The following is a 25,041-nucleotide window of genomic DNA, read 5'->3' on the forward strand; positions in this document are numbered from 1 at the left end:
TGGTGTATTCTACTATTCTTACTCTCAATAGAGTCAATTGAGACCGTCTATGCCTGGAACCGGCGCTGGCGCACTGTTTGTAATACTATTTTCTATCCTCTTTAAATGATTATGCCGTAGTAGAAAACATATTCTTATGACACATTTAGATTTGTCTTGGTTTTGATGTGAAAAACAATGTGGGTATTATGGACATGCACCTGTTCTATTATTGAAGGAACTGTTGGGTGCACACCTCAAAAGAACACTGCTAAGAGGGTTTATTAATGTATGTTTGATGTTCACTGATTTAACCCTGGATATGGTTACAGTTAGTGACAATGGCAGGACTGTGAAATACAGATTACCTACGGATCTGGCAAACAGACAATTGTGACCACATGGAATACAGACATATTAGAGACATTTTAGTTCAGTATTAAAAAGACTCCCGTGGTCCTGACATCTGCCCTAATGGAAGATTACATTGATTTTAATATTCGTGTCTGACAACTGGATAATGGAGACTATTTTTTATTTTTTATTTTTTTATTTCACCTTTATTTAACCAGGTAGGCTAGTTGAGAACAAGTTCTCATTTGCAACTGCGACCTGGCCAAGATAAAGCATAGCAGTGTGAACAGACAACAACACAGAGTTACACATGGAGTAAACAATAAACAAGTCAATAACATGGTAGAAAAAAAAGAATCTATATACAATGTGTGCAAAAGGCATGAGGTAGGCAATAAATCGAATAATTACAATTTAGCAGATTAACACTGGAGTGATAAATCATCAGATGATCATGTGCAAGAAGAGATACTGGTGTGCAAAAGAGCAGAAAAGTAAATAAATAAAAGCAGTATGGGGGTGAGGTAGGTAAATTGGGTGGGTAGTTTACAGATGGACTATGTACAGCTGCAGCGATCGGTTAGCTGCTCGGATAGCAGATTTTTAAAGTTGTTGAGGGAGATAAAAGTCTCCAACTTCAGAGATTTTTGCAATTCGTTCCAGTCGCAGGCAGCAGAGAACTGGAAGGAAAGGCGTCCAAATGAGGTTTTGGCTTTAGGGATGATCAGTGAGATACACCTGCTGGAGCGCATGCTACGGGTGGGTGTAGCCATCGTGACCAGTGAACTGAGATAAGGCGGCACTTTACCTAGCATAGCCTTGTAGATGACCTGGAGCCAGTGGGTCTGACGACGAACATGTAGCGAGGGCCAGCCGACTAGAGCATACAGGTCGCAGTGGTGGGTCGTATAAGGTGCTTTAGTAACAAAACGGATGGCACTGTGATAAACTGCATCCAGTTTGCTGAGTAGAGTATTGGAAGCTATTTTGTAGATGACATCGCCGAAGTCGAGGATCGGTAGGATAGTCAGTTTTACTAGGGTAAGTTTGGCGGCGTGAGTGAAGGAGGCTTTGTTCCGGAATAGAAAGCCGACTCTAGATTTGATTTTGGATTGGAGATGTTTGATATGAGTCTGTGTCACGTTCCTGACCTATTTCTGTTAGTTTGTTATGTGTGTTAGTTGTTCAGGACGTGAGGTTGGGTGGGCATTCTATGTTTTCTGTTTCTGTGTTGGTTTTGGGTTGCCTGGTATGGCTCTTAATTAGAGGCAGGTGTTTTGCGTTCCTCTAATTAAGAGTCTTATTTAGGTAGGCGTTGTCACAGTGTTCGTTGTGGGTGATTGTCTTATGTGTCTGTGTCTGTACACCACTCGGGACTGTTTACGGTTTGTTCGATTTGTGTAGCCTATGTTTCCTATTCGTGCGTTCTTCTTGTTTTATGTAAGTTCGTCGTCTAGGTCTGTCTACACCGTTTGTTGTTTTTGTTAGTTTAGTCAAGTTCGTGTTTTCGTTAATAAAATATGTCATTTCACTACGCTGCGCCTTGGTTCCCTCAATACTCCTCCTCTTCAGATGAAGGACTGCCGACTGCCGTTACAGAATCACCCACCAAGAATCCAGAACCAAGCAGCGTAATTTGGAGCAACGGGGAAGTATACAGGACTTGTGGAGTTGGGAGCAAATATTTAACGGAGAAGGACCATGGGCTAAAGTGAATCACCGTCCATGGGAACAGCTGGAGGCAGCTCGGAGAGTGGAGGAAAAGAGAGAGAGGAACCGGAGTTATGAGGAAACGCGTCTTGCACGGAAGCCCAAAAAGCCCGTGAGTAACACCCAAAAATTTATTGGGGGGAGGGCTAAGAGGTAGTGGGCCGAGGGCAGGTAGGAGACCTGCGCCCACTTCCCAGGCTTACCGTGGAGAGCGGGAGTACGGGCAGGCGCCGTGTTACGCAGTAGAGCGCACGGTGTCTCCTGTACGAGTGCATAGCCCGGTGCGGGTTATTCCACCTCCCCGCACTGGTAGGGCTAGATTGGGCATTGAGCCAGGTGTCATGAGGCCGGCTCAACGCGTCTGGTCTCCAGTGCGTCTCCTCGGGCCGGCATACATGGCACCTGCCTTACGCATGGTTTCCCCGGTTCGCCTACATAGCCCGGTGCGGGTTATTCCACCTCCCCGCACTGGTCGGGCGACCGGGAGCATTCAACCAGGTAAGGTTGGGCAGGCTCAATGCTCAAGAGAGCCAGTACGCCTGCACGGTCCGGTATTTCCGGCGCCACCTCCCCGCCCCAGCCTAGTACCTACAGTGCCTACACTACGCACTAGGCTACCAGTGCGTCTCCTGAGCCCTGTTCCTCCTCCACGCACTCTCCCTGTAGTGCGTGTATCCAGTTCGGTGCCTCCAGTTCCGGCACCACGCACTAAGCCTCCTGTGCGTCTCCAGAGCCCTGTACACACTGTTTCTTCTCCCCCTACTAATCCTGATGTGCTGCCCTCAGCCCGGTATCACCAGTGCCGGTACCACGCACCAGGTATAGAGTGGGCTTTGAGAGTCCAGTGTGCCCTGTCCCTGCTCCCCGCACTAGTATGAAGGTGCGTGTCCTTAGCCCGGTGCCTCCAGTTCCGGCACCACGCACCAGGTCTACAGTGCGCCTTATCCGGCCAGAGCCATCCGTCTCCCCAGCGCCATCTGAGCCATCCGTCTCCCCAGCGCCATCTGAGCCATCCGTCTCCCCAGCGCCATCTGAGCCATCCGTCTCCCCAGCTCCGTCTGAGCCATCCGTCTGCAATGAGCCTGCAAAGCCGCCCGTCTGCCATGAGCCTGCAAAGCCGCCCGTCTGCCATGAGCCTACAGAGCCGTCCGCCAGACAGGAGCCGCTAGAGCCGCCCGCCAGACAGGAGCCGCTAGAGCCGTCCGTCAGACAGGATCTGCCAGAGCCGCCAACCAGACAGGATCTGCCAGAGCCGCCAACCAGACAGGATCTGCCAGAGCCACCAACCAGACAGGATCTGCCAGAGCCGCCAACCAGACAGGATCTGCCAGAGCCGCCAGCGAGCCATGAGCAGCCAGAGCCGTCAGAGAGCCATGAGCGTCGAGAGCCGTCAGCCTGCCATGAGCGTCGAGAGCCGTCAGCCTGCCATGAGCGTCGAGAGCCGTCAGCCAGCCATGAGCGTCGAGAGCCGTCAGCCAGCCATGAGCGTCGAGAGCCGTCAGCCAGCCATGAGCGTCGAGAGCCGTCAGCCAGCCATGAGCGTCGAGAGCCGTCAGCCAGCCATGAGCGTCGATAGCCGTCAGCCAGCCATGAGCGTCGAGAGCCGTCAGCCTGCCATGAGCGTCCAGATTCGTCAGTCAGCCATGAGCTGCCCTTCAGCCAGAAACGGCTATATACCCAGAACTGCCCCTCAGTCCAGAGCTGTCTCTCTGTCCGGAGCTGCCTTTCAGTCCGGAGTTGCCCCTCTATCATAATCTCCCTCTCTATCTTGATCTACCTCTTTATTCTGATCTATCCCTCTGTCTTGTGCTATCCCTCTGTCTTGATCTATCTCTCTGTCCCGGTGCTGTCCCTGTCATTGATGTTACTAAGGGGATTTTGTGGGGGTAAAATGAGGGTGGACATTCTTAGGGGGAGATGGAGGCTAGGATGGATTATGGTGGGGTGGGGACCTCGCCCGGAGCCTGAGCCACCACCGTGGTCAGATGCCCACCCAGACCCTCCCCTAGACTTTGTGCTGGTGCGCCCGGAGTTCGCACCTTATGGGGGGGGTTATGTCACGTTCCTGACCTATTTCTGTTAGTTTGTTATGTGTGTTAGTTGGTCAGGACGTGAGGTTGGGTGGGCATTCTATGTTTTCTGTTTCTGTGTTGGTTTTGGGTTGCCTGGTATGGCTCTTAATTAGAGGCAGGTGTTTTGCGTTCCTCTAATTAAGAGTCATATTTAGGTAGGCGTTGTCACAGTGTTCGTTGTGGGTGATTGTCTTACGTGTCTGTGTCTGTGTCTGTACACCACGCGGGACTGTTTACGGTTTGTTCGATTTGTGTAGCCTATGTTTCCTATTCGTGCGTTCTTCTTGTTTTATGTAAGTTCGTCGTCTAGGTCTGTCTACACCGTTTGTTGTTTTTGTTAGTTTAGTCAAGTTCGTGTTTTCGTTAATAAAATATGTCATTTCACTACGCTGCGCCTTGGTTCCCTCAATACTTCTCCTCTTCAGATGAAGAGGAGGAGGACTGCCGTTACAGTCTGGAAGGAGAGTTTGCAGTCTAGCCAGACACCTAGGTACTTATAGATGTTCACATATTCTAGGTCGGAACCGTCCAGGGTGGTGATGCTAGTCGGGCGTGCGGGTGCAGGCAGCGAACGGTTGAAAAGCATGCATTTGGTTTTACTAGCGTTTAAGAGCAGTTGGAGGCCACGGAAGGAGTGTTGTATGGCATTGAAGCTCGTTTGGAGGTTAGATAGCACAGTGTCCAGGGAAGGGCCGGAAGTATACAGAATGGTGTCGTCTGCGTAGAGGTGGATCAGGGAATCGCCCGCAGCAAGAGCAACATCATTGATGTATACAGAGAAAAGAGTCGGCCCGAGAATTGAACCCTGTGGTACCCCCATAGAGACTGCCAGAGGACCGGACAACATGCCCTCCGATTTGACACACTGAACTCTGTCTGCAAAGTAGTTGGTGAACCAGGCAAGGCAGTCATTAGAAAAACCGAGGCTATTGAGTCTGCCGATAAGAATATGGTGATTGACAGAGTCGAAAGCCTTGGCCAGGTCGATGAAGACGGCTGCACAGTAATGTCTTTTATCGATGGCGGTTATGATATCGTTTAGTACCTTGAGCGTGGCTGAGGTGCACCCGTGACCGGCTCGGAAACCGGATTGCACAGCGGAGAAGGTACGGTGGGATTCGAGATGGTCAGTGATCTGTTTGTTGACTTGGCTTTCGAAGACCTTAGCTAGGCAGGGCAGGATGGATATAGGTCTGTAACAGTTTGGGTCCAGGGTGTCTCCCCCTTTGAAGAGGGGGATGACAGCGGCAGCTTTCCAATCCTTGGGGATCTCAGATGATACGAAGGAGAGGTTGAACAGGCTGGTAATAGGGGGTGCGACAATGGCGGCGGACAGTTTCAGAAATAGGGGGTCCAGATTGTCAAGCCCAGCTGATTTGTATGGGTCCAGGTTTTACAGCTCTTTCAGAACATCTGCTATCTGGATATGGGTAAAGGAGAAGCTGAGGAGGCTTGGGCGAGTAGCAGTGGGGGGGACGGGGCTGTTGGCCAAGGTTGGAGTCGCCAGGTGGAAGGCATGGCCAGCCATTGAGAAATGTTTGTTGAAGTTTTCAATTATCACGGACTTATCAGTGGTGACCGTGTTATCTAGCCTCAGTGCAGTGGGCAGCTGGGAGGAGGTGCTCTTGTTTTCCATGGACTTTACAGTATCCCAGAACCTTTTGGAGTTAGAGCTACAGGATGCAAATTTCTGCTTGAAAAAGCTGGCCTTTGCTTTCCTGACTGACTGCGTGTATTGGTTCCTGACTTCCCTGAACAGTTGCATATCGCGGGGGCTCTTCGATGTTATTGCAGTTCGCCACAGGATGTTTTTGTGCTGGTCGAGGGCAGTCAGGTCTGGAGTGAACCAAGGGCTATATCTGTTCTTGGTTCTGCATTTTTTGAACGGAGCATGCTTGTCTAATATGGTGAGGAAGTAACTTTTAAAGAATGACCAGGCATCCTCAACTGACGGGATGAGGTCAATATCCTTCCAGGGTACCCGGGCCAGGTCGATTAGAAAGGCCTGCTCGCAGAAGTGTTTTAGGGAGCGTTTGACAATACTGAACAAAAATATAAACGCAACATGCAACAACTTCAAAGATTTTACTGAGTTAAAGTTCATATAAGGAAATCAGTCAATATAAATATATTAATTAGGCCCTAATCTATGGATTTCACATGAATGGGAATACAGATACGTATCTGTTAGTCACAGATACCTTTAAAAAAGGTAGGGCCGTGGATCAGAAAACTAGTAAGTATCTGGTGTGACCACCATTTGCCTCATGCAGCGCAACACATCTCCTTCAGATAGAGTTGATAATTCTGTTGATTGTGGCCTGTGGAATGCTGTCCTAATCCTTTTCAATGGCTGTGCGAAGTTGTTGGATATTGGCGGGAACTGGAACACACTGTCATACATGTCGGTCCAGAGCATCCCAACAGGCTCAATGGGTGACATGTCTGGTGAGTATGCAGGTCATGGAAGAACTGGGACATTTTCAGCTTCCAGGAATTGTGTACAGATCCTTGCTACATAAGGCCATGAGGTGATGGTGGCGGATGAATGGCAAGATAATGGGCCTCAGGATCTCGTCACAGTGTCTCTGTGCATTCAAATTGCCATCGATAAAATGTAATTGTGTTCATTGTCCTTAGCTTATTCCTGCCTATACCATAACCTCACTGCCACCTTGGGGCACTTTTTTCACAACATTGACATCAGCAAACCGCTTGCCCACACAACACCATACACGTGGTCTGCGGTTGTGAGACCGGTTGTACATACTGCCAAATTCTCTAAAACACCGGAGGCTGCTTATGGTAGAGAAATTAACATTAATATCTCTGGAAACAGCACTGGAGGACATTCCTGCAGTTAACATTCCTGCAGTGCTCCCGAGTGACGCAGCCGTCTAAGGCACTGCATCTCAGTGCAAGAAGCTTGGGAGTGATTGGGAGTCCCATAGGGGGTGGCGCACAATTGGCCCAGTGTCGCCGGGGTAGGCTGTCATTGTAAATAAGAATTTGTTCTTAACTGACTTACCTAGTTAAATAAAGGTTACATATTTTTTTTTTATTAAAGCGTGCCACTTGCACGCTCCCTCAAAACTTTTGAAATCTGTGGCATTGGGTTGTGTGACAAAATTGCACATTTTAGAGTGGCCTTTTATTGTTCCCAGCAGAAGGTATGTAATGATCATGCTGTTTAATTAGCTGCTTGATATGCCACACCTGTCAGGGGGATGTACTATCTTTGCAAAGGAAAAATGCTCTCTATCAGGGATGTAAACGAATTTGTGCTAGAAATTTGAGATAAATAAGCTTTTTGCGCTTATGGAAAACTTGTGAGATCTTTTATTTCAGCTCATGAAACATTGTACCAACACTTTACTTGTGGCATTTATATTTTTGTTCAGTGTAGATGTTGCTGCTCCGTTACGACTGGTCACAGTGCCCAATAGATATAGGCTACTGTATAGGACTGTGGTTACAGGCACTGTCTGTAGTCTAAAGCTAGGTCTTTTTTTTCATCTGAATGTATCCATACAATGTAAATGAAATCCTCAGGAAATATTTTTGATTCAATGTACCAGATGCTCCATCATTCATGATTTGTATTTATTTAGCATGTGGAATTGATTTGAACGAGAGAGAGAGAGCATCTGAAGCAATGGAATTTCTGCTGAATTCTGTGGTAATCTTGGGAGGCATTTCTGACTACACTACAGTCACAGCCGATAATTCACAAAGCTTAATGATTTTGTTGGTCCTCTCTTACTCAAAGCCTGTGATATTGTGATACCATTGCCTTTTTTTTTACACCACAAAATGTAACTCTATCGTTCTTTGTATTTTATGAAAAGCAAACCAAAGTCTCCTAAATGTTATTTTTCTCTCTACATAGTGTTATTATGCATGACTAAATCCAATTCATGTACACATGAGGATCTTAATTTGAGCCAGTTCGCTACAGCAGGAAAATATTCCTGCATCAACAGGAAATGTGAATTATGATGTGGATTCGAATTAATTCATACATTTTTCATAAGGGAAAATCAAAAATGACAAACCTCAGAAGCCTTTTTAAACCTCAAATACACTACAAATGTTACATTACCTGCATTGCAGGGACGTCTTCATGCAACAGGGTGATCAAATTAAGATCTTACATCTGTAGCATATATTATGCTATTGTTCTCTATCCAAGTGGTATCAGCGACAGCAAGATTATATGGAAAATATACTTTTGAGCTGTCAGAGATTGCGTGTGAACTGCCTGGGGTACTGTAGCTCTGGCCACCAATAACAGTGTAAATACATTTACAGACAATTTCTGCTTGGTACATCCAATCTGTCTCTCCCTCTGTATTCCTTGTTGGATACATACTGGGTAGCATATTAATATTAATATTAATATAATATTATATTGTTACTACTTCAGTTCAGAATCATTAGACGGTTTCTGTTCAGATTTAGCGATTGTGCTGGTCGCGTGTTATTACATGCATTATACAATAAGATAAACAGAATATATTTTTCTCCAGGCTCTGAGACACAGATGTATAGCCAATGACAGGAGAAGGAAGAAGGTTTGGGGGTTTGGATAAAAACACAGACAAAAGCAGAGCGAGAGGAGGATTGAAGTAGAAATAAAGGAAGGAAGGAAGGAAGGAAGGAAGGAAGGAAGGAAGGAAGGAAGGAAGGAAGGAAGGAAGGAAGGAAAGGTGTTTGTGCAAAAGGCTAAGCAGTAGGTACCAGTTGCTGCTGACATGACACAAAAGTTTGAAAACCAGGGGCCACACCAAATCCCAGCTGGTCAATGAAGGGAGGTTCGTCCTGGCTGTGAATCTGAACCTTGATGCCTGCTTCGTACGAGGTCTCATCTGTGGATACATACAACAGCAGGCCAGAGAATGTAACAACAGAAACCTCTGCTCATCTGTGTTCCTTGGTCGGAGACATTGCTTGTTGTGTTGGGAAAGAGATATGTGTTTTTACTGGATATGGGACATCTGTTGTGATAAAGCCACGTGTTGAAAATGCAGTGCTAAGAATTAACAATTTTTCCCAGGACGGAGACAATAAATGTTGTGTTGCATAAGTTGGATAATATATGTTGTTGTAATAGTGTACAGGTCAAATTCAGCGCTAGGAAGGAACCTTGAATGGATACATGTCAGTTGGCTGGTTGATGTGTAAAGTTCATTCTACCAATATCCCAAAATCCAAAGTCATTATTGTATTTATGGACAGATCAGTTATTGTGGTACTAACTAAGTGGAGTCATGCCACTGGGTAGTCACCTGTCTCTCCCCAAACAGGTAAGTATTCATCTTGTTGGATATCTAACATGATCTCCAGCCCATTTCCTGTCCCGCCTTTTAACGTTGTCAACATCGGGTTGCCATCCAAACCAGAGTTGAACGTGTAGCATTTTCCGTACCGCGTGTAAATCTGCAAGAAGAAGAAGAAGGTACATGACATTAACTCAATGCAACAACATTGTTTTGACATAGCAACATCACAGACAGTAAACAGCACAGTCACTTGAGCAATGGTTGCTCTCTGTGTAGACCAATTTAAACTGCGGTTGGGGATAGGGTTGCTGGGCAGGAAAGCTTTGCAGGTAATTATCTGAGAAAACACTGAACCAAACAAGATACTAGAATGATGAATAAATAAATAAATTAACACCTCTACTGTGGCAACTGGCAATCTTTACCAAGAACCATTTTTTTTATTTCCCCTGAGTAATTTAGATACTTCTTTAGGATGTATTTTCCATTAAAACTGAACGTTCTAGTTAATCCAAAGCAATATAGCCAAAACCCAACCTCTACCATCCCACAAAACACTAAATTAGATTGTTCAAATACAATTTATATTAGGAAGTGTCTTATAGACCCCTTCGAAAGCATTAACTTGTGCCAATGCAGCTCAATGGTAATCTATAGATGTAGAATCTTAATTGGATCACCCTTTTGCAGGATAACTTTTCCAGGAAATGTACAACTTGCAGTAGAGTTATTGTTTTAAAAGGCTTCTGAAGCATGTCATTTCCACTTTGAAATTTCAGACTTGACTTTCCCTTAAGGAAATGTATCAACGCCTACAAAAATGTTAATTAATTATAATCCACATAATAATTCAAATTTCCTGTTGCTGCAGGATTGTTTTCATGCTGTACAAACTGGCTCAAATAAAGATTCTACATCTGTACATAAATTGGATTCAGTAATGCATAATAACACTATGCAGAGAGAAAAATAACATTGACTGGTTGGCTTTTCATAAAATACAAAGAACAATAGCAAGCTGTTGTCAACTTCCTTTTGTATAAAAGTAAATTCATTTCCTTTGAGTGTGAAAATAATATTTTGTGGCGTAACAGAATGGTAGCAGACTCTGAGTAAGAGAGAACAAAATAAATAATTAAGCTTTGTGAATTACCGACTGTGATTTAGGTGTATTAAGAATTGGCTCCCAAGAGCAGCACAGAATTCAGCAGAAATTCCACTGCTTCAGATTGCTGGAGCGAACTGGCTCAAGTTAAGATCCTACATCTGTACTTTTAAGTATTGGTGCACACAAAATTTTGCCTGCAGCAAATAGCCAGCTGGTTTAACTGATTCAGAGATATACTGTGCTGATATTCCAGTATAGCACCACCATGTTCTTTTAGCACCATCTCTCACACATTTCATATTGACGTTTCATGCATTTTTTTTAATGTATTTTTTTTTACAAATTCTCTCTGAGATGGGCGACTTTGCTTTCATGTGTGCCAGCAGAGCAGAAATAATCATTAGGAGCCTCTTAGAATGCTGCATCTGATTTTGCATAACTGACACACATGGCTGGTGAGCTAAACCTTAAAACTAAAAGTTAAAATAGATAAAGGCGATAATGGCTTTAAATTCTCTATGCATTTTGCTGTGTAAGTGATTTAATTTCACCGAGGTGGAATTGATTGGTCATGCAGTGCTCTAAGGGTTTTATCTATACTGTCATATAGTTATCACCAACATGTATATACACTGCTCAAAAAAATAAAGGGAACACTTAAACAACACACTGTGGCCTGCTGGAGGTCATTTTGCAGGGCGCTGGCAGTGCACCTCCTTGCACAAAGGCGGAGGTAGCGGTCCTGCTGCTGGGTTGTTGCCCTCCTACGGCCTCCTCCACGTCTCCTGATGTACTGGCCTGTCTCCTGGTAGCCCCTCCATGCTCTGGACACTACGCTGACAGACACAGCAAACCTTCTTGCCACAGCTCGCATTGATGTGCCATCCTGGATGAACTGCACTACCTGAGCCACTTGTGTGGGTTGTAGACTCCGTCTCATGCTACCACTAGAGTGAGAGCACCGCCAGCATTCAAAAGTGACCAAAACATCAGCCAGGAAGCATAGGAACTGAGAAGTGGTCTGTGGTCACCACCTGCAGAATCACTCCTTTTTTGGGGGTGTCTTGCTAATTGCCTATAATTTCCACCTTTTGTCTATTCCATTTGCACAACAGCATGTGAAATTTATTGTCAATCAGTGTTGCTTCCTAAGTGGACAGTTTGATTTCACAGAAGTGTGATTGACTTGGAGTTACATTGTGTTGTTTAAGTGTTCCCTTTATTTTTTTGAGCAGTGTACATAACCACAGGACAGGTGATACATCAGTAAGGTATAGGCACAGTTCTTCATGACAGTGTTCATACACATGGGAATATTGCACATCCAAGATCATGGCACGAGACCCGCTTGCATCTGCCTGCTCTCTCAACAGCATGTAGTTTGTTGGGAGTATTTTGTCTCATCAAACTAATAGGCCTTATGATGGAGAAATCCCCACTATTTAATCCTTTCACACTGCCAACTACCATTTGATTTTAGCTGGGGCATAATATGCCAGTATTTAATAGCCACTAACAGACACTAGCATGGTCAAGACAAGCCCTGTTGCTGAATTAATCATCACCTGGCTCAATACTCTGGTCCCACAGATATACATTAGAAGAGAAACAGGTAGCCCAGTACTCTGTAGCCGTGGGCTACAGATTTCCCTTTCAATATCCATTGTGGTGAACGTTTTAGGGAGAGGGATGATGGGGAAGAGAGCGATGACTCTGAGAGAGCGATGAGTCTGACAGCGTAACAAAGCCTCTCTCTAGATATCAGTCAAGCTTCCATGTCCCGTCTTAGATAGACCCACATCGGCTCAGACGGACATGACAAGGCTTCAGTTTCCTCTCTCCTCCTGTCCATAATGAGGCCCTCGGAGCAACTGGCCACTGCACAAAATGGCAGCTGGAATTCTTTTTTTTTTTTTTTAGGTTTGACCTTTGAAAAAGTGCAGGTTTAATATAAAATAATCCCTAGGATGACGCTTTACAATGCCTCACAATGAAGTACCAAATCTTTGTGGAGAATCTCTTTGTCAAAGCTGTCAAAAGACGGAACCTAAAGAGAAAAGTCCTCCTTTAGATGGAATCTCATTTAATCCGATAAAACTTGAAATGACAGACGATAAAAATCTCTGGATCTGTCAGCTACTTAAACACAAATCCCAAATTGTCTATTCGTATTTTTTCTAAACCTGTGCTATTGATAAATTGGTCATGTCTACTAAGCACTTGAATGTGACTAACAATGACATCCATTTTCTTTTCATGTAAAATTTAGCAGCAATCTGTTTGAAGAGTGCTAATAGCTTTGAGGTGAAATGATTGAGAGTAGCTGACTGTTATAATTATAGACTGGTGCATTCAGGAGCTTATTTTCACTGATAAGCCTAAAGCAATCCACCTCTCTGAGGAATAAGCTCATGAAATGAATGCACACAGTCAATAAACTTCCAGATGTTTAATATGAGATGCGGAAACTTTATTTTTGTACATTTATAATGGTTGAATTATTGATGCCTTTATTAGTCTTCGCTGAAGCTGCCACTGTGGTTTGAATAGCAGTTACTAAAAGGATCATGTTTGGAGATGGAGGCAATGTGAATGTGATAGGATTGACTTTGTTATACTGTACCACTGCGGCTCTAAAATCATCTAGCGTGTTAACAATATGTAAAGAAATGGATCAATAACCTTCTCTAAACTGTATTTGGAATATTTGGATTCTTACAATTCACTGAACAACTATTATGTTTTATAGGCTAAAGAAAAGACTGTAATACTTTATGTGAAGGGTCCGTAATAAACCTTTTATAAGGAATTTCTAAAACATTTACAAACAGTTTGTTCACCATTTATTAATCATTACTCCCACATTTGAAAATCTTAGTAAGCTAGTTATTCACAAATGTATATATATTTCCTTAAATATCCTCTATTGTGTGCCTATTCTTTTACCAGGTACTGCTGGAATGTCTACCAATGGCATGACAATCTTCTTGTGAGAAATAACACTGGACACTCCAAACATTTATAAAGTATTTATAAAACATAAATAGCGCTCACTTTAGACTAGGGACTGCAAAAATACTTTACTAATGCTTAATAAATAGTGAACACACACTTTATAAATGCCTTATAAATGTTTTATTACGGACCCTTCAAATAAAGTGTTACCAAAAAGACATGGCACGTTTACCAAGGACCAGACAAATCATCTGACTTGATACAAGCAGCTAGCCTTAAAACTTCAATACCTTCAATCCTCCTGCCTAGAGAGTACCTGCTAGAGCTAATATCATTCAAACACACTTTTGAATTAATTAGATTACCATGTACACAAAATGCCATCAACAACACCTCTCAAACATCGGTCTCTATATCTCTAGACTATGTTACTTTACATACAGTGGTGAAGTTCTGGTGGGTGCAGTTCCCCCCCCGGAATCTGCATTCCAGCAACATGTCCTCCAGTTGGTGGCCCAGCCTGCCAATCATCTCAGTTGTGTTGACATGGTAATGTGGAGACGGGGTGTAGCCATTGAAGTCCAGCAGGTTGAGGAGGCTGTACTTGTGGTTGTCCCTCAGAAGAGCCAGGCTCCTCTCCATGACCGTGTGGTTCTGGTGCATCAGGTCCATCCAGTAGCCGCTGTGGTACAGGTCAGCCTTGGTCAGACTGGACACCCGGAACAGGTTGTGGTTGCAGAAGGTCACGGCCGGGAAGGACATGTTGTGAGCCCACACCATCTTGATCTTGGTGACGGCCGGGTAGGACATCAGGTAGAGGATGCGGTTCCAGGACCAGGTGAACAGGAGACCCATGCACACAAAGAAGGCCAGGAGCCAGAGGACCCGCTGGGGTAAGGTCTTGTCTGGGGAGAAGACAAACTTCAGCCCGTGGACCTTGGTCCTCCTCATGAAGGCTATGGTGATCTCCATCCATGACTGTTTCAGCATGCTCTTCTTCCTCCTTCCTGTTTTGTTCTGGATAGTGGTTTCCTGGGCATTGTTAGGTAGAGACCCCGGGCTGTTTAATTCTGATGTGGGGTCAGTTAACATAATGATCTCTGTCCAAAGGCAACCTGTAAGGTTCAAGCCAAAATACAGTCTTCTTAGTCGAGCTTTAGGATTTTCATTTTGCATACAGTGGCTTCCGGGAAAATCATAATGGGTTTTCTGGTTGAATTGTTGTCATCAATTCCAGGAAAAGGTGAAAAAGAATATCCTTTTCGATGCTCCAGATAGACTCAGCTGTACAGTACTCAGGCTTGAACTTCACGATTTAATTAAAAAAATAAAACGTAATTAATTTTTTTTAAGAGAAGATAACCAACACCAGTCACTCATCAACAGATGGGTGGGATAATACTATGTTGCAGGTGCAGGCATGTAGTTCAATTCCTGAAGCAATCAGTCACTTAGGAAATCTGTAAAGATGTATCCCTGTTGATCAGATGTTGTCTCTCTTTTTCCTCATCACCTCCCTCTTCATCTCCACAATGAGACAATAGTTCCCCCAGTTTCCAGTGGTTTGTGCCTTTTGTGCATAAGCTGCCTAGAAAGCTATCAACACCTCCCTTCTGCTCAGCTGGAAGAGATGCTTTTTGTCTGTGGACTTGCAGCAGGAATATAGAGCTACTTTCCCCCCTCACTCTCTTTTCTCTACAGTCGAATGGGAATGAGGTGGAGCCACTGAGGAAAATTGTTTTCCTCCAGTGATAGAATAGGCACAGATGCGAGGAGGGGAAGGGGAATGGTATTTCTACCCCACGCATAAATATTAAGAGAACTCGAAAATACAGGCAAAAATACAGCAAAAAGTCCCACTGCAACAGGGAATGCCTTGGTTCCATTTCCATCTACTGCTACCTACACTCTGCTACAGTAGTGCTGCAACAGTAGCAGCTTGTTTACGGGATCCATGACAACTGTATTATTGATAAACTAGAGAACAGTAAATCAGATAATAGCCAATAAACATGAACTCAAATTACACCCTCAGAATTCTAGTTGAAAATCAATCAAATGCATTTATAAACTTTGATATATCAGTCACAAAGGGCTTTTACCGTAATCAGGCAGTATCAAATGTCACGTTTACTACTTGTTTGTGATTCTTTGGGTCTTAGACAGTTCTATATGTTAGTTTCACAAATAAAGTGCAATGCGGCCAAGGAGCTCCTACACAATTAACAGATGTGAAAGAAGCAGCTTTTTGTTCATTGAATCAGAGCCTCTCATAACCTCGAGAGCCAGCCAGGCAGAGGAAATTGGACCCAAGAGTATTGAGATCCATGTCATTTTACGACATAATCAGCAAAACACTTTTGCATGTGTGGTACAAGTTTTCCCCACTGGAGTATAATAGACATAATATTCTGTTAATTGGGAAAAGTCCTACAGTATTTGTAGCAGATATTTATTGAGGGATCAAAACACTGAGACAGATGTTCAAAGACTGCAGCAAAAACTCTCTTGAACTACCCAGTCACCTGTATCTAAGCGGTTACAAGTTGGGAGCATGTCAATCATTTGTTACTGCAATGGTGCAAACATATTTTTATCTATTTTAAATCAAGTTTAGGGTAGTGGAGAGTGAATCAAAGGATTAGTTGAGCCACACCTTGTTTCTAGGAAACCATACACAAATCAATCATGTGACCAAACATCATTATATGGGGTCTGTGAAGGAAGAAACCACATGGACAAAGTGATATGCAATTTAGGTACAAAAAACAAATTTTCACAAAGTCAAATGAATTTAGTTTTTTACAGGTTTCATGATGCTTGTTTCCAAACCAAAGTAAATACACCGTAGTTTTATACATCATTTGGGCTCTCTATAATTCACAATATGAGGTCCTAAACCTAGCATGAAAGTGCATCCCTGTAGCTGTGTGGACTAATATAGTCAAACTGTTGGCCTTAGGGTAATTTGAGACAAACGCCACCATACCACCACACAAATGACAACTGGTCAAGAAATGGAAGTGATATTGAACAGAGATATCTACAGTTGAAGTCGGAAGTTTACATACACTTAGGTTGGAGTGATTAAAACTCGTTTTTCAACCACTCCACTAAATTCTTGTTAACAAACTATAGTTTTGGCAAGTCGGTTAGGACATCTACTTTGTGCATGACACAAGTAATTTTTCCAACAATTGTTTACAGACAGATTATTTCACTTATAATTCATTGTATCACAATTCCAGTGGGTCATAAATGTACATACATTAAGTTGACGGTGACTTTAAACAGCTTGGAAAATTCCAGAAAATTATGTCATGGCTTTAGAAGCTTCTGATAGGGTAATTGACATGATTTGAGTCAATTGGAGGTGTACCTGTGGATGTATTTCAAGGCCTACCTTCAAACTCAGTGCCTCTTTGCCTGACATCATGGGAAAATCAAAAGAAATCACCCAAGACCTCAGAAAAAAATGTGCAGACCTCCAAAAGTCTGGTTCATCCTTGGAAGGAATTTCCAAATGACTGAAGGTACCACGTTCATCTGTACAAACAATAGTACGCAAGTATTAACACCATGGGACCACACAGCCGTCATACCGCTGAGGAAAGAGACGCATTCTGTCTCGTAGAGATGAACGTACTTTGGTGCGAAAAGTGCAAATCAATCCCAGAACAACAGCAAAGGACCTTGTGAAGATGCTGGATGAAACAGGTACAAAAGTATCTATATCCACAGTAAAACGAGTACTATATCAACATAACCTAAAAGACCGCTCAGCAAGGAAGAAGCGACTGCTCCAAAACCGCCATAACAAAGCCAGACTACGGTTTGCAACTGCACATGGGGACAAAGATCGTACTTTTTGGAGAAATATCCTCTGGTCTGATGAAACAAAAATAGAACTGTTTGGCCATAATGACCATCGTTATGTTTGGAGGAAAAAGGGGGAGGTTTGCAAGCCATAGAACACCATCCCAAACGTGGCAGCATCATGTTGTAGGGGTGCTTTGCTGCCGGAGGGACTGGTGCACTTCACAAAATAGATTGCTTCATGAGAAGGGAAAATAATGTGGATATATTGAAGCACCATCTCAAGAAATCAGTCAGGAAGTTAAAGCTTGGTCACAAATGGGTCTTCCAAATGGACAATGACCCCAAGCATAATTCCAAAGTTGTGGCAAAATGGCTTAAGGACAACAAAGTCAAGGTATTGGAGTGGCCATCACAAACCTCAGTCCTATAGAAAATGTGTGGGTAGAACTGAAAAAGCATGTGTGAGCAAGGAGGCCTACAAACCTGACTCAGTTACACCAGCTCTGTCAGGAGGAATGGGACAAAATTCACCCAACTTATTGTGGGAAGCTTGTGGAATGCTACCCAAAACGTTTGACCCAAGTTAAACAATTTGAAGGCAATGCTACCAAATACTAATTGAGTTTATGTAAACTTCTGACCCACTGGGAATGTGATGAAAGACATAAAAGCTGAAATAAATAATTCTCTCTACTATTATTCTGACATTTCACATTCTTAAAATAAAGTGGTGATCCTAACTGACCTAAGACAGGGAATTTTTACTAGGATTAAACATCAGTAATTGTGAACAACTGAGTTTAAATGTATTTGGCAAAGGTGTATGTAAACGTCCGACTTCAACTGTATATCTGAATGTAGGCATACATTTAAGATATACAGTACACCATACCACACTCCCATTCTATGAATTAAACTTTGATTTACCAGCACCATCACCCATTGTTGCAGGACACCATCCCTCACATACCCCAAGGCGGCTCAACTTACCCTGTCCCTATGCTCAATTTACTCCATTCCCAGGGTAAATGGTGCCAACAAACCAACAAGCTACAGTCTTACAAAAAATGGTTCCAAAACGGTTATTTGGTTGTACCAATAGGAGAACCCTTTTTGGTTCCACGTAGTAGCCTTTTCAGTTCCATGTAGAACCCTCTGTGGAAAGGGTCCTACGTGGAACCAAGAAGGGTTCTACATGGAACCATAACAGGGTTTTCAAAGGTTATCCTATGGGGACAGTTGAAGAACCCTTTTTGGATCTAGATAGCACCTTTCTTTCTAAGAGTGTATGTTTTTACAAAACTGTTAAATTTACATGAATTCTGATTATTTCCAGAGATACTGTAACGTCCTGACCAGAGTTCGTATGTGTTTTGCTTGTTTAGTGTTGGTCAGGACGTGAGCTGGGTGGGAATTCTATGTTGTGTGTCTAGTTTGTCTGTTTCTATGTTGGGTTAAATGTGTTGCCTGATATGGTTCTCAATTAGAGGCAGGTGTTTGACGTTTCCTCTGATTGAGAACCATATTAAGGTAGGCTGTTCTCACTGTTTGTTTGTGGGTGATTGTTCCTGTGTCAGTGTTGGTGCTACACGGGACTGTGACGGTTAGTGTGTTTTGTCAGTTTGTATAGTGTTTTGTTTTATTAAATTCATTATGTCTAATTACCACGCTGCACATTGGTCCTCTGATCCTTCTCGCCTCTCCTAGTCCGAGGAGGAGGAAGAGCTAGACTGCCGTTACAGAATCACCCACCAAACCCGGACCAAGCAGTGTGGAAACGGGCAGCAGCGACAGCAGCAGCGGTACCAGGAGGAATGGTCATGGGAGCAAATATTGAACGGAGAAGGACCCTGGGCTAAGGTTGGAGAATATCGCCGCTCTCGGGAAGAGATGGAGGCAGCTAAAGCCCAGGAGCGGTGGTATGAGGAGGCAGCACGGAAGCGTGGCTGGAAGCCCGTGAAGAAACCCCAAAAATTTCTTGGGGGGGGGGGATAAAGGGTAGTGTGGCGAAGGTAGGTAGGAAACCTGCGCCCACTTCCCATGCTTACCGTGGAGAGCGGGAGTACGGGCAGACACCGTGTTATGCGGAAGAGCGCACGGTGTCTTCTGTACGGGTGCATAGCCCGGTGCGGGTTATTCCACCTCCCCGCACTGGGCGGGCTAGATTGAGCATTGAGCCAAGTGTCATGAAGCCGGCTCTACATATCTGGCCTCCAGTACGTCTCCTCGGGCCGGTGTACATGGCACCAGCCTTACGCATGGTGTCCCCGGTTCGCCAACACAGCCCAGTGCGGGTTATTCCACCTCCCCGCACTGGACGGGCTACGGGGAGCATGCAACCAGGTAAGGTTGGGCCGGCTCAGTGCTCAAGGGAGCCAGTACACCTGCACGGTCCGGTATATCCGGCGCCACCTTCCCGCCCCAGCCCAGTACCACCAGTGCCAACACCACGCACCAGGCTTCCTGTGCATCTCCAGAGGCCTGTTCCTCCTCCACGCACTAGCCCTATGGTGCATGTCTCCAGCCCGGTACCACCAGTTCCGGCACCATGCACCAAGCCTCCTGTGCGTCTCCAGAGCCCTGTACGCACTGTTCCTTCTCTCCGCACTCGCCCTGAGGTGCGTGCCCTCAGCTCGGGACCACCAGTGCCGGTACCATGCACCAGGCCTATAGTGCGCTTTGAGAGTCCAGTGTGCCCTGTTCCTGTTCCCCGCACTAGCCTTGAGGTGCGTGTCTCCAGTCCGGTACCACCAGTTCCGGCACCACGCACCAGGCCTACTGTGCGCCTCAGCAGGTCAGAGTCGGCCGTCTGCCCAACGCCGCCTGCACTGCTCGTCTGTCCAGCGCCGTCTGAGCTGCCTGCCTGCCCAGCGCCGTCTGAACTGCCTGCACTGCTCGTCTGCTCAACGCAGCCTGCACTGCTCGTCTGCCCAGCGCCGTCTGAGCTGCCTGCCCAGCGCCGTCTGAGCTGCCTGCCTGCCCAGCGCCGTCTGAGCCATCTGTCTGCCCAGCGCCGTCTGAGCCATCCGTCTGCCCAGCGCCATCTGAGCCATCCGTCTGCCCAGCGCCATCTGAGCCATCCGTCTGCCCAGCGCCATCTGAGCCATCCGTCTGCCCAGCGCCATCTGAGCCATCCGTCTGCCCAGCGCCATCTGAGCCATCCGTCTGCCCAGCGCCATCTGAGCCATCCGTCTGCCACGAGCCTTCAGAGCCGCCCGTCTGTCCCGAGCCATTAGAGCCGTCCGCCAGTCAGGAGCCGCTAGAGCCGTCCGTCAGTCAGGAGCCGCCAGAGCCGCCAGCCAGTCAGGAGCCGCCAGAGCCGCCAGCCAGTCAGGAGCTGCCAGAGCCGCCAGCCAGTCAGGAGCTGCCAGAGCCGCCAGACAGTCAGGAGCTGCTAGAGCCGCCCTCCAGTCATGAGCCGCCCTCCAGTCATGAGCCGCCCTCCAGTCATGAGCCGCCCTCCAGTCATGAGCCGCCCTCCAGTCATGAGCCGCCCTCCAGTCATGAGCCGCCCTCCAGTCATGAGCCGCCCTCCAGTCCGAAGCCGCCACTCAGTCCGGAGCCGCCACTCTGTCCTGAGCTACCTCTCTGTCCTGAGCTACCTCTCTGTCCTGAGCTACCTCTCTGTCCTGAGCTACCTCTCTGTCCTGAGCTACCTCTCTGTCCTGAGCTACCTCTCTGTCCTGAGCTACCTCTCTGTCCTGAGCTACCTCCTAAATCATGTGGGGGCCTTGGGGAGGATTCTTAGGCCAAGGTAGTGGGTGAGGGTCGCCACTCAAAGGACGCTAAGGAGGGGGACAAAGACAGTGGTGGAGTGGTGTCCTCGTCCACCGCCGGAGCCGCCACCGCGGACAAATGCCCACCCAGACCCCCCCCTTGAGTTTTAGGGGTGCGTTCGGAGTCCGCACCTTAAGGGGGGGGGGGGGGGGTACTGTAACGTCCTGACCAGAGTTTGTATTTGTTTTGCTTGTTTAGTGTTGGTCAGGACGTGAGCTGGGTGGGAATTCTATGTTGTGTGTCTAGTTTGTCTGTTTCTATGTTGGGTTAAATGTGTTGCCTGATATGGTTCTTAATTAGAGGCAGGTGTTTGACGTTTCCTCTGATTGAGAACCATATTAAGGTAGGCTGTTCTCACTGTTTGTTTGTGGGTGATTGTTCCTGTGTCAGTGTTGGTGCTACACGGGACTGTGACGGTTAGTGTGTTTTGTCTGTTTGTATAGTGTTTTGTTTTATTAAATTCATTATGTCTAATTACCACGCTGCACATTGGTCCTCTGATCCTTCTCGCCTCTCCTTGTCCGAGGAGGAGGAAGAGCTAGACTGCCGTTACAGATACACATTATCCTGAAATATATGTAGATCTATCTGTTCGAAAAAATACTATATTTCCCTTGATATAGTGATGCTGAATGTAAAAAATGGCTCAACACACCCCACTCTCCCACACAGCAAATAATCATTGGATATACTTCTGTGACTTTCTTCCTGCTAAATCTCCTTGGAACCAGGTGTCTGTCTGTGTTTGTAATGTTGAGCTGATCATCCCTGTGGTGAGTGTAATACTGAAATAAAGCATCCATTTAATAGTAAACATTTACATTTACATTTAAGTCATTTAGCAGACGCTCTTATCCAGAGCGACTTACAAATTGGTGCGTTCACCTTATGATATCCAGTGGATATCTTTTAAGGGGGGGGGGGGGGTTGGGGGGGTTAGAAGGATTACTTTATCCTATCCTAGGTATTCCTAAAAGATGCCCATCTCCTATATTCATAAACAGGCAAGACTAATTCTTTAAACCATACTTTGTGGATTCCCCAAATCTCATTTAGCAAAAAGGCTGTGTCAATCCATAGTCCTGAATACTAAACAGGATATGATAAAATCTCTTCCGGTTAGGAGGGGAGACTGGGTGAAGAGTTGACTGGAGTTTGAGTGCTTACAATAAATATTTGTTAGAGCTATAAAACCATAAGCGATTTGAAGCACTGCCTAAATCTTTAGCTTCAATTACCCTTTTCTTGCACAGTCCAATAGAGTTCTTAACAAACACGATTTCTTTTCTGATCATTAAATGCCTGCCTGTGCTCTTGTCTAACCAGCTTTTTAATTATGCTTTCCCTCCCCGTTCTTTTTCCTACAAGAAAAAAGTACACTGGAATATTTAACGAGCCATAATTCCATTTTTTTCTCTGATCATTTTGTCTAAAACCAATTTGAATAAAAATGAATGTCATGAAAACATCTGTAGACTGAAGGTTGACTACTGACTAGGGCTGATGCGGTGACCGTACTACCGCCACCCTGTGGTCGTGAGTCATGAAGGCAGTCAAATTCCACATGACCTTTTAGTCACAAAAATGTGACTTCTCCAAGCTCTGATACTGCTGGTCATTAGTAGCCTACCAAACTTGCTAACTGCCTGGTCCCTCTAATCACTCTGACATCAATGCAAATGTATTTGAAAATTGAATCAAACATTTCATGAGGGCTCATGAGCTCATGTTGTGCAACATTTCTATAGGCTATTCCCAAACTGAGATACGCGCAATGCTGTCGGGGGTGCGCCAAATAAAAATGTGATTCACATTTTTAAAAAAGAATTCTCACCTGCGTAGCCTTGTTTCACTGCCTAAAATAAAATTAAACCATCTAGTGTTCAGCCAAATAACAACACAATGTCAAATACAGGTAGCCTAGTCAAATAATTAACATCCAAACACATTAACCGTTACTCTCTCACGGGAATTCCACTAATGGTCCACATGTAGCCAAACGTAGCTGCTGCTCATTCCGTTTGCTCGAAAATTTATAAATAGGGAAAAAAAAGTAAAGCCTGCATCCATAGAGACACTTACCAGCTCTACTGATGGTACTACACCTGCACCCGTCGATGACACAAGTTGTTCTGCTTCCACGAGCACATCCAATGCTAGCATGAGTAATTCTACATTTGTTGCTAGCCCAGCTAGCATGGACACTGACAGTTGTGAATCTGATGCAGCTGAAGAGCTACTGCCCACTTACCGAACAACAGACAGGGACATTGGACCATTGAAGAGGCACAAATAGGTTCACTTATATTGGGAGTAGTGCCTTTCCTCAGCCACAGTGTGTTATATGTGCAAAGTACTTTCTCACAACTCACCGAAACCATCACTCTTGCGCAGACATTTAGAAATGAAACATGCCAATTTTAGAATTAAGAATGACTTTGGAGTAGTAAGACATGTATAAAAGCAACAGATACCATTAATAAGAAGGGTCCATATATGGTGAGCTACTGAGTGGCTAGGACAGGCAAGCCCCATACTATTGTGGAGGACTTAATTCTTCCTACTGCCACGGATATGGCTGGGACAATGCTTGGGGAAAAGGCAAAAAAAAACTATACAGCCAAACCCTTCATCAAACAACACTGTTTCACTGTTACAGCTGGACAAGTCAACAGACATGGCGGGCCTGGCATTAACAAGGACAACAAGGACAACACACAGGTCTTTCCATAATTGTATGATTCTTTTCTGTGCAAATGAACTCAAGCTTACGGACAATGTCAAATGTGATATAGCGAAGCACCTGAGTGAGCTGGGTGCAGGTACTTTCCCGAAACGGACAATACAAACAACTGGATTCGTTATTCGTTTCATGCCCTTTCTCTGTGAAATTTGTATTTAATCAGAAGCCACTGCCAGATTTCTGGATAGGGCTGCGCTCCAAGTTTCCTGCCTTGGCAAATCGTGCTGTTAAGACACTGATGCCCTTTGCAACCACGTACCTATGTGAGAGTGGATTCTCGGCCCTCACTAGCATGAAAATGAAATACAGGCACAGACTGTGTGTGGAAAATGATTTAAGACAGACTCTCTCCAATACAATCCAACATTGCGGAGTTATGTGCATCCTTTCAAGCACACCCTTCTGATTAACCTGTGGTGAGTTATTCACAATTTGCGATGAACAAATACGTTTTTATATGTAAGATGGCTAAATAAAGAGCAAAATAATTGATTATAATTATATTATTATTTGTGCCGTGGTCTTATAATAGCTCTTTATCACTTCCCACGAGCCGGGTTGTGACAAAAACTCTCACTCATTCTTATGTTAAATGAATGTATCGTAAAGTGTGTAGGCTTAGAATGATGGCGAAAAACAACATTTGAGAGTGCACTGACCCTGGTGCTAGAGGGGGTACACAGCTGGAGGTTGAATGTTTGAAGGGTTACGGGACGATAAAAAGTTTGGGAACCACTGGGCTATGCAATTGTGGAAGAAAACAGAGTGAAGCTGGTAATAAAAAGAGGAGGATCCCATCAGCTTTCTATAGGCAAGGTCTACTCTATTTATTTCTATAGGCTAGGTCAACTCTATTTATTTCAATAGGCTAGGTCTACTCTATTTATTTCTATAGGCTAGGTCAACTCTATTTATTTCTATAGGCTAGGTCTACTCTATTTATTTCTATAGGCTAGGTCAACTCTATTTATTTCTATAGGCTAGGTCAACTCTATTTATTTCTATAGACTAGGTCAACTCTATTTATTTCTATAGGCTAGGTCAACTCTATTTATTTCTATAGGCTAGGTCAACTCTATTTATTTCTATAGGCTAGGTCTACTCTATTTATTTCTATAGGCTAGGTCTACTCTATTTATTTCTATAGGCTAGGTCAACTCTATTTATTTCTATAGGCTAGGTCAACTCTATTTATTTCTATAGGCTAGGTCAACTCTATTTATTTCTATAGGCTAGGTCAAC

General features: G+C 44.7%; 1 protein-coding gene across 7 annotated transcripts in view; it reads right to left on the bottom strand.

The window, feature by feature from the left end:
• LOC129813712 (acid-sensing ion channel 1C-like) overlaps nucleotides 1–25,041 on the bottom strand; it is an 86,974-nt gene that overhangs the window by 21,890 nt on the left and 40,043 nt on the right. For 3 of the 7 annotated variants that reach the window (XM_055866157.1, XM_055866159.1, XM_055866156.1), the window contains exons 1-3: nucleotides 13,902–15,129; nucleotides 9,404–9,554; nucleotides 8,856–8,983 (exon numbers count right to left, since the gene is read on the bottom strand). In XM_055866157.1, coding sequence (XP_055722132.1) covers nucleotides 8,856–8,983; nucleotides 9,404–9,554; nucleotides 13,902–14,636 — 1,014 coding nt within the window. In that variant the 5' untranslated portion in view covers nucleotides 14,637–15,129. Of the gene's footprint in view, nucleotides 1–8,855; nucleotides 8,984–9,403; nucleotides 9,555–13,901; nucleotides 15,133–25,041 lie in introns of those variants that run through there. The other 4 variants (XM_055866162.1, XM_055866161.1, XM_055866155.1 and 1 more) reach the window with 3 other exon arrangements.

Source organism: Salvelinus fontinalis, chromosome 17, assembly GCF_029448725.1.
Source record: "Salvelinus fontinalis isolate EN_2023a chromosome 17, ASM2944872v1, whole genome shotgun sequence".
Taxonomy (NCBI): domain Eukaryota; kingdom Metazoa; phylum Chordata; class Actinopteri; order Salmoniformes; family Salmonidae; genus Salvelinus; species Salvelinus fontinalis.